Source organism: Quercus robur, chromosome 12, assembly GCF_932294415.1.
Source record: "Quercus robur chromosome 12, dhQueRobu3.1, whole genome shotgun sequence".
NCBI classification, from domain to species: domain Eukaryota; kingdom Viridiplantae; phylum Streptophyta; class Magnoliopsida; order Fagales; family Fagaceae; genus Quercus; species Quercus robur.
The window spans coordinates 17,829,567-17,843,465 of NC_065545.1; the positions used below are offsets into that span (position 1 = coordinate 17,829,567).

The 13,899-nt window shown below is 36.6% G+C and overlaps 1 protein-coding gene across 1 annotated transcript; it reads right to left on the reverse strand.

Moving 5' to 3' along the window:
• Positions 1-1,650: 1,650 nt before the first annotated feature.
• Positions 1,651-6,364, reverse strand: LOC126708819 (uncharacterized). Its single transcript, XM_050408781.1, has 4 exons — positions 5,998-6,364; positions 5,324-5,442; positions 3,820-4,034; positions 1,651-2,150 (listed from the first exon to the last, which is right to left on the reverse strand). The coding sequence occupies exons 2-4, from the start codon at positions 5,411-5,413 to the stop codon at positions 1,886-1,888; spliced, it is 570 nt and encodes a 189-aa protein (XP_050264738.1). The 5' UTR covers positions 5,414-5,442; positions 5,998-6,364; the 3' UTR covers positions 1,651-1,885.
• Positions 6,365-13,899: the final 7,535 nt, after the last annotated feature.

The following is a 13,899-nucleotide window of genomic DNA, read 5'->3' on the forward strand; positions in this document are numbered from 1 at the left end:
GTAAGGACTAAATATTTATGCGCCTTCTCTTGCTTTCTTGATGTATTTGGTTAAAAACATAAAACTGATGTCACGGGAAATTCAGCCACATAGTAGTAATATATAAATCTCTTAAAACATAAACCTAAACGTAAGGACTAAATATATAAACAAACTAACCTTACAAAAGCTGAACTTTATAAGCTAAAATCTATACCGTGAGTTGTAGATCTTGAATGCTATATCGTGCGTTTAGGGCTTCCTACATCTGGAGAGAGAGAGAGAGTTTGCAGAAACCAAAGAAAATCTCTCTATAGCTTAAGAAACACAATATACTAAAATCAAAGAGATAAAATTTTCAGAGGACAAAATATTATAAATAATTTAAAAGAACTTTGGTTTAATTCTTAAGCACCGCAACTCCATAAAATTCATACTAATAATAATATTTTATGATAGCGCAGTTAGAATTTTGGTTTAATTCTTGAACACTGAATTGGAAATTGATTATATGAGTATTCAATGGTAAACAAAATACTATGTATTAATTAATATATAAACAAAACTAACCTTACAAAAGCTGAACTTTATAAGCTAAAATCTATACCGTGCGTTGTAGATCTTGAATGCTTTAGGGCTTCCTACGTCTGGAGAGAGAGAGTTTGCAGAAACCGTGGCTTTATATTTCTTAACTTGAGAGAGGGGTAAGGTTGCTAGGGTTTTGTAGATCTTGAATGCTTTAGGGCTTCCTACGTCTGGAGAAAGAGAGAGTTTGCAGAAACCGTGACTTTATATTTCTTAACTTGAGAGAGGGGTAAGGTTGCTAGGGTTTTGAGGAGTTATAATTTTTATTTATTTATTATTTTTTAAATATTGTGCTTTTTTAAATATTCTGTTTTTTTAAATATTGTGCTGACGTGGAAAATTGTGGTACCAGCAAAGGTTTCGGTTTTATATAATATTGTGCTTTTTTAAATATTGTGCTGACGTGGAAAATTGTGGTACCAGCAAAGGCTTCGGTTATATATATATATATATAGATAAGCGATTTGTCATAAAAAAAACCTTATGACTCGGTTAGATTACTCAGTTCTTTTATGGCTTGTTTGAATTGAGGGGGAGTAGAGCAAAGTAAATATAATTGGCCAAAAATTAGACCTTATGGAGGAAAACATGTGCTCAAATATCTCATCCCTCACTTATTGGAAGAAGAAAAAAGAAAAAGATAAGGTCTTTTTACTGGTGCTCTGCTTGAAAATAAAAGAATTGAGTTTTCGAGACTCTGTTTTGTTGTTGAGTGATTGTCATTTCATGATTAGATCTAAGGGCAAAACAGACAAGTTGGTCAAGAAACTATACTGAGATGGGTGTCTTAAGCAGCAAAAATAAACTTAGTTGAGGATCACTAGTATGAATATTATTAAACCCATAAATGTAGAAGTGATATACCAAGAACTTGGGCTAAAAGTGCACCACCATCAGAGGAAAGCCATTATTTGAAACGGAGGATTTCCTCGACCTCCCTGAGCAGCCTATTTCCAACGCTACTAAATGAAGGCGAAAAATTAAAGCCCTCAAAATTGGAATCAATAATAATAATATTTCATATTTTTCTAACAGCTTCACTTTTCAGTTGATATAGAGAGCAGAAAATTTCAAACTTGGGAGAAATAAGAAGCAATGATAGTTTCCACCTAATTAACCATTATGCGTTCTAGTACTACAAAGTAGAAGCCAATCCACAACTATAGATCGAAAACATGAAAGAGAACAGAACTATTATGAACAATATTTAGTTTTTACAATCAAGCTCCAATCCCATGAAGTTGTTCAATGACAATCTGATTATTATATGCATCAAATGGAGAAGCCTAAACCCAAAGAGCAGGCTGGCTTACACAATACTTCACACTGTGCCCTTTGCAGCCTCATGACCCACACGATCCTTTTCATGTTCTTCAAGGTAGTCCTCTCGAGCATTGTCAGCTAACATAAGGGCGACCAACCAGAGCAGGGATGAATCAAGGGATAAAAAAGCACCACCGCCGAGGAGACCAGTCTTGGCAGTTGGGCAATCTGTGTTGAGATTGCGATGAACATTGCGTGACAGGTGAAGTTGCTCTGTGATTGTTGGCCATAAGAGCAGTGCTCCAGCTAAGCCAGCAGTAAGTCTGTATTTTTACCACCACCATTTAACAAAAGAGGGAGAGATAGAAATCAGTTCCATATAAAACTACCTTGGTTGCAAGAAATTTGATAAGATGCATCAAACATATAATGTAGTAGCAGTACTATTTGATGTAAACTACTTTATCCAATATTTAAAGGTAGACTACGTAGATATGGTGCTGGAGAAAAGGATACTGTATTTTGTTTAAATAAAAAATAGCATCTCAAATACAATGAAGTATTAAATCTGGAGTCCCAAGAATATCTTTAAAAATATCCCTACCAGCCTATGATCACACTAAACAAACCTCTTTACAAAGATTACCAAGTACCTAAAAGCTCCATATCAAAACTCATATGGTCGTCTTCTTTTTTTTGCTGAATAGTCAAAACTCATATAGTCACTACCAGGATAGTGAACTGATCAAGAGGTGAGTCAACTGACATTAATTTTGCTGGTAGGCTACCAGTCAGACCATCTAATATTAGACAATTACTTAATATACATTTGAGAAAAAATGGACATAAGACTACAATAATAAACGTGTAGTTGTAACTTGTAACCAATAACTATTGATAGTAAAATGGTGAGTGAGGGAAATGTTAAGCAAAGAGGCTTACTGGCTTCCAGATAAAAGTGATAAGATTGAAAAACAAAATTATTGACTCATATGAAAAGGCAGCTGATACAAGTCAACTGAAGGTTAGATTTTCCAATAGTTTAATCCAATCAGCAGAGCAGCTGGGTGACTGGTTCATCAGTCCAAGCACCTTGTCTGGATCTGTTTTCACAACAGCGAATTGAATGGCAGTAATTTTTACTTTCTTAAGTTATATATTACTTTTATACTAATGAAACTGTCATCTGTGAAAATGGAAAGATAGAGTGTCTCTAAGACATCAGATAAATCCAGATTTACTGCAAGAAGCTAGCCTCCAAACTAAAATGGCAAACAATAAGAAAGAAAGAGGCAGAGACAGCCCTCTCATCCAACCTAGTATTGGGAATGTTTTGGATCTCCTCTCTTATACAATTTGGTGAGGGGGAATGGATGCCTTCCCCACAGAGTCTTAATAGTTACAGGCTGCAAAAACATATTAAAATGACCACAACATATGGAAGACAGGTATTTTTAACTTTCATAACCTTCCTTACCAATATAATAGCAAAAGCCTACTACTACTGCTTGTTGAATCTGACACGGATGAACTTGCAAAATTAAATGACCATCTACGTACACATTGGATAATATACCTCAGTTTCCTTGGTCAGCTTTAATTACAATAAATTTCTTCTACAGTACCTCCTTTTTGAGGTTCAAATTTACTAATAGTTCTGCTGAAGTTTAGCTTTTTCTTTTTAAAAAAGGTCCAAACAAAATACCTTTTGATTCAATTACTTAGTCTACTGGCTGAAAAAGTATCCAATTTGACCCAATAAATATGTTTCTGTTTGACCAATGAGTTATAGCTCAATTGTCATTCCCTTCCCCCATAATAATGGGATGGAGGGTGAGGTTGTGGGTTCAAGAACCATTGAGTGTGCGTAACTAACCAACAAAAACATCTTGGTGTGTTTGTGAGCACATGACTGTCCGTTAAGGATGACAAATCAGCATGATAATGCTTTGTCTAATGTGGGAGAGTGAGAACCAAGAAAAGTATGCTTACATGGCAATGTTGAAGAATACCACAAAACTGGTGCTTCTAAACAAAGCACCTTGTGGAACAGATTTTCCTTTGTAAGGGTAGAACAGGGAGAAATACCCAACCACAGTAGTCGCAATGAGAAATGCTGCAGACAAATACCCCAAAACCACAGTTGGATCAGATGGATACTTGCAGATAACAACATCTTTCCCTTGGATTGGAGTTCCAGCTGCTGGCTGTAGACACCAGAGAGAATGAGATAAAGAATTAGACTGTAAACAAAGGGGAAAATAGCCATTAAAAAAATGAAGACTATTTAGCCTTAATGGACAAAATCAAATAAAAAAAATAAGTAACTAAGGTCAGAGCTAGTTGTGATCCACTTCTTTCACTCCTCTGAAATGTACTTTACAGTGTTCCTCTAACAGAAATAGTGAAAAATAAATAAATAAATAAAGAGGGCATATGGATCTACAAGGTAGGAATTATCAAAATTGGATTTGTGATATAAGGGAAACAAAAAGCAATAAAAAAATCTTGCTGTCTAGCCATATGCTTGAACAAACACGCAGACAGTAAACCATGGGCAATAGAAAGATCATATATCAATGTTATAGAAAACTATCGCTTTTACTTTGATACAAATGTCTCTCACTGTGCTCCTGATTAATTCATGGACCCTTGAGGAATACGACTTCCTGTCAACCCATGTAACATTTGGAGACTAATAAAGAATGATCCTTTATAAACCTAAGCAAAGTTCTTGATTATGATTTTTCACCAGTTTTGTCAAGACATGTATACAAAGTAATTTATTTCCATAATTGTTTTACAGCTATCAATGATTTTTATAAATGCAAACCTATTGCTCTATTCCTTCACAACATAAAAGAAGTTTCACATTAGTAAAGTTGAAAAGACCTTTCTACAACCTTCTCTTCTGTCATAGTCAGGCTCATGTGAAAGCGGTGTTAGTGGTAATACACCTAAGCAAGTTGTGAAAAATGTTGTGAATTTATGTGTGTCTGTGAAGTTATTTTTACAGGAGGGGAAAAAAACTGTATACCACCTAAGGAACTTACATTAAATGTATTAGGGTAGAACTGCTAAGTAGCTGACTTCCGTATACTAGAATGTTTTTCATCTTGGAAATTTCTACTGCAGGTGTTGTTTTTACATTGTGGAATGCAAAATTATGAAGGTAGACTACAAATCAAGAAGATAATTTTACTGCAACACTCAAGCAGTTGAATAAAACTAATGAATTTCCTTAGGAGGACACCAAAGTACCATCAAATCCATTGATGAACACACCACAGTTGAAAACTTAATGGAAAATGGCTTGGATACCATATGTCACTGTCTGAGTTATCTTTATACATAGACAAAGTGATCAAACAAGTTTCATTTTACAGAAAAAAACTAATGTACATTAATAATAATAAAAAAAAACATTTGGGAGAGCAGTGAAAGAATAAATCCTCCTACACTACACATCATTCATTTTATTTTGTTTTATATTTACCTTCTTGTTTTCAGCAATGACACCAATTATGAAGGAAATTATACCAAGTAATGCTACCATCGTAGCCATGAGTCTCACAGTAACAGCCATTGTCCCCAACAGAAAATTTTTCTGACTCCCTGAAAACCAAAGATTTAATCTTCAGCCCCGCTAAAAAGAATTGTGAAAACATAACAATAAAAATAATACAAATATCATTTGTTTTTCAGGAGAAAATTAAAATAAAAGAATTTTAACACATGGGATTCTTAAAAATATCAAAAGATGCCTAATCTTAAAAGTTGACCTATAATTTATCCAAAAAAAAAAACGTTGACCTATCATTTGTGAAATTGGTAACAGAGTTATCCAGTTTAAATTAGGTAGTTACAGTGTATCCTCTCCATATACAAATCTCACGTAGCAGTCTGTAGTACACTGTTTTATCCCGAAAAACAAAATCTAATATGCTGATGGGTACATACTAAAAAACAAGTGACCCCCTACTTTTATTTATTTCCTAGGAAAACAGTTTCACAAGGAAATTTCTTTTCTCAAGAAAAAAAAGATAAGAAATTTACACCTGAAGAGATACCTCTTCTTAACATGAAATAACTACATAAAAAGATCGTAGCATTATAAAAAAAAGAACATACATACATACATATATAAAGAAGTGGATTATAATTATATACCTGTATGAATGGAAAGAGGAGGATCTCAAAATTGATTTAGAGGGGAACTGCTCTGAATCAATTCAAGAAAGAGAGCGGTTCTTGACTGTTTGTGTGTGCGCAGTCTCTCTCTCTGTTTGTATATTTATATTTTGTTGTGAGAGTGAGTCACAGAGCTAAAAGAGAGTTTGAAAAGGAGATAAATAAGAAAGAAAGTAAGGTGGGTTTGGGTTTGTTTGTTGTTTGTTTGTGAGATAGATTCAAAGTCTTCCTGGAATCTCTCTCCTTATCCAGCGGTGGAAAAGTGGGGAACTTGGGATGGACTCTTTTCGTTCAGGAATTATGGTATTGGTGGTATGCAGTTTTGCTCTCACACGGAAAAGTATTCTCGGTGGGTCACACAATGCCTAACTCTTTTATCTATATATGTTTCTCAAAAAAAAAAAAAAAAAACTCTTTTATCTATATATAATATATCCTGTAAAAAGTGCATTTTTGTGCTGTTCCTATTTCTTTTTTAAGATTACTTCAATTTCATCAAGTGTTTTTTTTAAAGAGTTTTTTTTTTTTTTATATAAATTAGTTACAGAATTTAGTTAAATTTTTTAAGTGTTGTACATTTGTTTCTCAAAAAAAAAAAAAAAAAAGGGTTGTACGTTAATTTTTTTAATTAAATTCAAATATATATTTTATGTTATAGACACATAAAAGATGCTAACCAATTATACTACACAAAAACTCTTTTATATTAGATTTACTAATATTTTCTTATATTATAGTTGACTTTTTTTTTTCAAGCTTAAAAGAGTATTGTTGACAATAATTAAAAAAGTAGGCGAAATATTTGAAGAGGGAATATATGGGAAAGTAATATTTGAAGCATGAGTATTATCGGTCAAAGCACAACGATAGGAAGCACGCATCTTATAATGAGTCTAAATCTTATATCTCATTCTTCTTGTTTCATTATATACTCTACAAATAAAAACATACAACATATTTATCTATTTTATTAAATGTTAAATTTATACCTTCTATTATTTCAATTATCTAAATTAAATAAATAAATAAAAACCTATCATATTCATACTGCCCCACCACCACCTTTGCCGACAGCCAAGAGATAGGAGATAAGTTTAATCTCTTCTAAATGATTACACATAAAGATAGTAATGTGTCAGAGTAATTCTTTTATCACCGTTCTATTTTGAATCTATGTACTTCTTCCTTGGCCTAAAACAATATGAACCGGTACCTTGGGTTCGAAACAGTACAACCACGATCTCCGTGACTCACATGCAAAGATCATCTTGTAATCTCCCCGAACCATTCATTGCAACCATCTGCAATAACATTGACCCAAGTCGGTGCAACCAAACAACACCATGGGTGGCTACTGTATCAAGGCCATATACTTTTTGTTGTTTGTTTTGCTCTGGTTGCCATCTTCTTCGTGGGTTTGGGAGGGACGGAAGTGGAAGAGTGATGAGTTTCGTTGGAGGCATTAGGCTTGGCGGTGGTTGGCCGTGACCGTAGTGGCTTCTAGCGAAGGTGGTGGTGAGGCAGTGGGAATATGATGGGTTATTTATTTATTTATTTTAGGAAATTGAAATTGTAGGGTTTCAATTTGTGGTACAAGCCCAAAATGAATGGGATCTCGGTCCAATGAGCCTAATACAATAAATTTGTAAAGAGTGGGTCAAAAAATTGGGCCCTAATGAGTTGAACAACGGCTAGTATTGAATTAAATGACAATCAAACACAAATAAGAAGTTTTTGATGTCAATGGACTTTCAGTCCGAGGAGATCACAATTGTATATATTGATTACAGTTGAATACAGAGACAATTTAGATTGATACAGTGTTCTCTCTCTATTTTTCCGATCCCTTCTCCATGAAGAGTTTTTCACTTTATATATTCTCCTTTGGACCATCTTCACCCTACACTTGTTGATCATCTGAGCCCTTACTTGAGTACCTGTCCCATCAGACACCCTTTTTGGTTTTCTGTGAGCTGTGGTAGCTAAGGTAGCACTGTTCAGAGATCTTCTCCACATAAATGCAGCCAAAAAAATAGTTACAGTACATTTAATGCGGTGGTAGCAGCTTTCCCTTAGATATTTTTAGGTTTCCTTCATTTTCGTATGTTCATAAGGCATGTCTCTATCATTGGAGTTTCTTGGAGGATTACGCAAACTGATGGAGTACATATTGTGAACTATATTCATCATATCCAAGAAGGAGTTCCTCCTCGGACAACCTTTCACTTGTTCCCCACCTTTGAGACTTTAATTGGGAATATTTAACAATTATTTGCTCCTTCTCGGATCTATCAATGTCTTTGGACAAGGTTCAAGACCCAATATACTATTTTGGGTCCTCACCCCTACAAAAATAATAGAAGCCATAAATTTAGCATTTAATAAAATAGATGGACATGTGTCATGTTTTTATTTATGGAGTATATAGTGGAGCAGAAAGAGTAAGATTGAAGATTTGGACTCATGAGCTTCACCAAATTGCATAAATATTTTAAGATTTTTAAAAAAAATAGATACAATTTTTGTTCGCATCTTCTTCTCCTATAATTTTTAAGTTGATAGAAATTTTAATTTAATTACAATTCAAATTCTTCATCTAATCTTTTTATTATTAATTTATTTGATATTGTTTACTTTTACTTAAATTATATTACTACACAGTCATAAGGGAAAAAAAAAAAAAAAAAAAGGCAATACTTCATACTGATTTACCAAACTTGTTTTTGGATAAACTAAAAAAAAAATTGTAAATAACTTTGTAGGGATAAAGGGTCCAAGAATATATATTGGGCCTTGAGCCTTGTCCGATGATGCTTAGTGGTTCGAGAATAGATAAACAGTAATGAAGATGTAAGACTCAGAACTCCACGAGCAAACTACGAATGAGAAGGCTGGGGAAAGTAGGCAGAGGAGGAGTATCTCTTCAGCTAAACGAAGCAGAGATCAGAATGTGTGTTCTGTCATCCAAAGTAATATTTCGGGAAATTCTATTGGTAGGATATACATTATGAACGTACAAGACAAATGAGGGCCGTGAAATATCTAAGAGAAAACTGCCACCACCACATTGAATGCTCTACATCTAACTCTCTAGCTGCATTAATGAGGAAGTAATATCTGAATAGTACTTTTCAACCTTATAGCTACTCTCACAGACTTCAGGAAGGTGCTGATGGGACAAGGATCAACACTAGCAATTTAATGTACACGTGGAGGGTGGAGATAAAAGAAAGAAGATAGTATAAAATACAAAGAGGACCCAGATAGAGGGGGATCGGGAAATTGAGAGAAGAATACTGTAGCACTGAGAACTGTACTTGTAATAAAATTCAAGGTATATATACAAGAACCGATCTCCTCGGATTGTGCTGATGACGGTTTTCTTTAGATAAAACTAGTCTATCTTTACTTTCTTGCCATCTAGATCAACTATACTTGTTGTCCAACTCGTTAGAGCCTAGTTTTCCAACTCATTCTCTACAAATTCATTATATTGGGCTCTTTGAGCCTAGATCCTTTTACCTTTTGGGCTTAGGACTCAAATTGCGTCCTTACAAACTTAATACTCTTAAGTATTTGAGTTTAAAGTAAACACCATCTTCTTCAAATTCTATATATAATGAAGGAGTATATGTATATACTTACGTATATGACTTTTTTTATTCCAATTTTTTATGGCATAGCAACAATTACCAAACTTTTTTTAGTAAACATCTTCTCCTTAAAATTCTATATATAATGAAGGAGTGTGTGTATATATATATGATATCGCTCCGAATCAGTAAGGTGGATGATCTGGCTTCGGTGGGCTACTGAAGTGGTGGAAGGCCTACAAGAAACAAACAGTCAAAGAGGAGACTGGAGAATACCGGCCAAACCCTTTCCGATGAGGAAGTTAGTCTCGCAGAGAAGGGAGTTAGTCTCGCAGAGAAGGGAGTTCCAAGTATTTGTGAGTAATGTCTCAGAAAAGTTCTTACCTCTGTCAGGTTCAGACTGGTCCTTTATATAGGGATCCTGGGGACGGTTATTTGTCCAATAACCTCCTCAAGATTTGTGGAAGCCAATGAGTCCGGAGTTAATTTCCTCAACGGCTACTAAAATTGTAACCGCTAACGGAAGTTAACTTATTTGATGGATTCGTTGGGATAGTTGCGGGTTTAGTGACCGCTACAGAGAGTCAAAAGTTCTAAGTGTTGCGTATTCGTCCGTCTGGTGGAGTCCATGATGAAGGTCGTCCATGGACATCTGAAAGTCGTCCATGGACGACCTTCATCATGGACGACTTTATCGTCCATGGGAGACTTCACTGATCAAGAGTAGTATTATTGTCCATGAACACTTTTACTTCTTCTGGGGTGATTCTAGGTCGAACTTGCTCAATTGGATCTGGACGACCACTTTGGATGAACCGGAGTTAGACTAATTTTTTGCTCCCCTATCAGTTGCCCCTTTGTTCAAAGGGTCGTCCAGGATATAGTTGTGATTTTAATAAAATTTTGCTTTTTGTGAGCCACGTGTCGCGAGACTATTGGTTGGCCAGTCGTGTCGAACCTGTTTCCCCAAGGAATTGCCACGTGTCAATTTTTGAATGGCAAACGTCGCTTCAGTGACCCGGCTGCTAGGGCCTATAAATAGTGCATTCTCATTCATGCCCCTTACTTTCCTCTCATTTTCTCCTCTGCCATCTCGTCCAAGAGCCTCATCTAGCCCTCGTCCTAGTTCTATCAGGTATTTCTTCTTTCTTTTTAGGTTTTCATCTTAAATGTCTTCGTCTAGTAGTATAGAGAGGGAGATAGACGAGTATCAAGACGTTTCTTCTGGGAGTGAGGGTAGCGAGGATAGTGTAGATAGCTCGTCCTGTAGTGATTCCTCAGACGAGCATTACTCGTCTGGGGTTCCTGGCATTCCCTTACAGGAATTCCAGGAACTATAACGTAGGATGGCTTCTGGATCTGGGGCTAGCTCGTCCAGACAGCCATCTAGCCCTCCTCAAGACGAGGAAGAGGACGAGGAGGACGTCATTTATAGTTGTGCCCCAGAGGTAGCATCCACCTTAGACGCTGCCAAGTTAAAAACTCTTGTAGATAGATACCAAATTCCTAAAGAACTTAACCCTCGTCTACCCAAGGCTGGAGAATGGTGTTGTTCTCCTTCCTTTGGTTTAGGGGTATATACTTCTTACCTTTTAGCTGGCCTTAGGTTTCCTCTAAATTCCTTCTGTAGAGACCTCTTCCAAAGGTTGGGTATTGGACCTAACCAGCTCAACCCTAATGGTTGGAGGACGATAGTTGCCATGCAAGTGTTATGGCGTGAGGCATTGGAAGGGAACCATCCAATAACGGTGGACAAGTTCCTTTACTGTTATAAGCCCTCAGAGATAAAGAAATCTGCTGGTTTTACCAGTTCTTGTCCAGGGGCTCTTATTACAATTTAATTAAGGGCCATAGCTCGTCTGACTGGCTTTGGAAAAAAGAATTTTTTATTATTTCTGGAAATTGGGCTGGGGACCCAGCTGATGTGGGTAGTCCCCCCTTCCCACCTTTTACCAGCCCTCTAGGTTGTCTTCGTCCTGAGGGTATGTTTTCTTTCCATTTTATTTCCTTTTTCCTTACTTTTTTCCTATCTTTCAGTCGTCTAACTCTTTTTCTTTGTTGATGTAGTTGTTGCTTGTCCACGCTTGGACAAATTTTACTTGGACCAGATAGACGTGGTTCGTGCCTTCCCTGGGAGGACTTTCCACGATTTGGTTACTCTCAGTCGTCTAGCAGCTTGGGGACTTGGCCCAGTGCCTACTGCAGAGAACCTTAGTCACGAGGAGACTACTCGTCGAAGTAAGTATCGTCCACTTCATTTCACTTACCTTTTTTTTTTTTTTTTTTTTTTTTTTTTTTTTTTTTTTTTTTTTTTTTTTTTTTAATTGGCTTTCCTCGTTGCATGAATAACTACAATGAGGGAAAACAAGGAGAAGGCAGTGACTAGTGGGGACGAGGATGTTGTCGCGCCTCCGTCTGTCCAAGTGGCTTCCATCCAGGCTGGGAAGAGGAAGTCTAAATCAATATCTAGTACTGTAGACTTGGACGACCTCCTAAGCCGTCGAGGCCCTAAGAAGCAAAAGTCTGCTAAGACTTCCCTTCCCAAGGTCCCCAAGTTTGTACCTCCAACAGTGAACTTGGACAAACCTTTGGTGGATGTGGAGCCCGTCCAAACAGTCCATCCCGTCTAGAGCGATCCTCCCCCTCCACCTAAAGCTTCTCGCAAGCCCAGCTCGTCAGAGACCTCTGATCGTCCTTCCAATCTAGTTCTGGACGAGGGTTATGCATGGAGGACGTTCAAAGGAATCGTCACTGATCGTGAAGTGAATGAGTGCTATAACATGTCAGTGAAGGAATTTGAACGTTCTAGCATCCATGACCTTTTTAAGGTAAGTCTTTCCCTCGTCCTTGTGAAATTTCTTTTTTTAAAATTTTAATTTGAATAGGATGTCTAACTCCCTTTCGTCCATATGCAAGCTATGTCAAAATTTTATACAGCAACCTGCCAAGCCAAGGAGCTCGTTGCAGAGGCTAAGACGGCTAATGATAAAGCCAAGGAGCTGAACAATGAAGTTTTGCTAAAGAAGGGGGAGGTTCTTAGGTTGACCGAGGATTATAATCGTCTACAAGGAAGTGAGACGAAGCTGAAAAACGAGGTGGAAGAGCTTAAGGCTGACAACTTAGAGAAGGATACCCGCATCGTCCATCTTGAAGGACAAGTTTCAGAGCTTACCTCGTCCTTGGAGAAGGCACGTGAAGTAGCTATTGCGGCCTTTAAGAAGTCTGACGAGTATAAGAATCGTCTAGACAGTCATTATGCAACTGGCTATGAAGACTTCCGTGCTGATGCTAAGGAGGCATATCCTGATTTGGATTTCAACTCCTTCAAGCTTCCCCTTGCTACAGAGAGTTCCTTGTTGCAGACGAGTTCTGAGGACGTCAACATAATGGACGACGCTAATACTGAAGTCACTCAGGACGACCCCAAGGCTAGTTTGCCCAAATGATTTGCAATTTCTTTGAAAATTTGTTTTACTTTTATCTGGAAATGCCTGTTGTTTTGGGCTTTGTTTCTTCTTTCTTTTTTTTATTCCAGTTCATATAAGTACAATTGTCTCGTCCAAGATTGTGGACGAGTTTTATATAAAGTTTCATTTTCACAACTTAAGGGGTTTTTTGACGTGGGTTGTCCACCCTTCTTTAAATTTCATGAAAAAATGAATACTTCTATTTTCATCTTCCATTGTGTTTGAATATATACATTTCCAGCTTTATGTATGAAATTTTTATTTTCATAAGTCATATCATTTGAGACTATGTGGTTCGTCCACCCAGGAATTTAGTTCGCCTCGTCTTGAGTATGGGGGTGAATTTTTATTACATCACCAAGATAGAGTAAATTGATTCCTTTTAGCTTATGTATAGTTCGTCTATGAATGACTTCCTTTTTGATTAGATTTTTTCATCATTTAAAATTATGGATGATCATTTTGTCGTCCTTGATGATTAGACTTCCCAGCGATTTCTCGTCCAATGCAATGGATTGTTAAGCTAGTTTTGAGGTCTTTGCTCGTCCGTGTCTTGGACGGACACTTCTCGGATTTCATCTCGTCTTGAGCTTTAGACGGATATACCCTTAACTTAGGTTTCATCTCGTCTTATGCTTTGGACGGATGGACCTTAGTTTCATTTTTAGCTTAGGTTTCATCTCGTCTTATGCTTTGGACGGATGGACCTTAGCTTCATTTTTAGCTTAGGTTTCATCTCATCTCATGTTTTGGACGGATGCACCTTGTTTCATTTTTCCTTTGGAGGAAAGCTTATGGACGATATATCTTTGCGTCCAAGG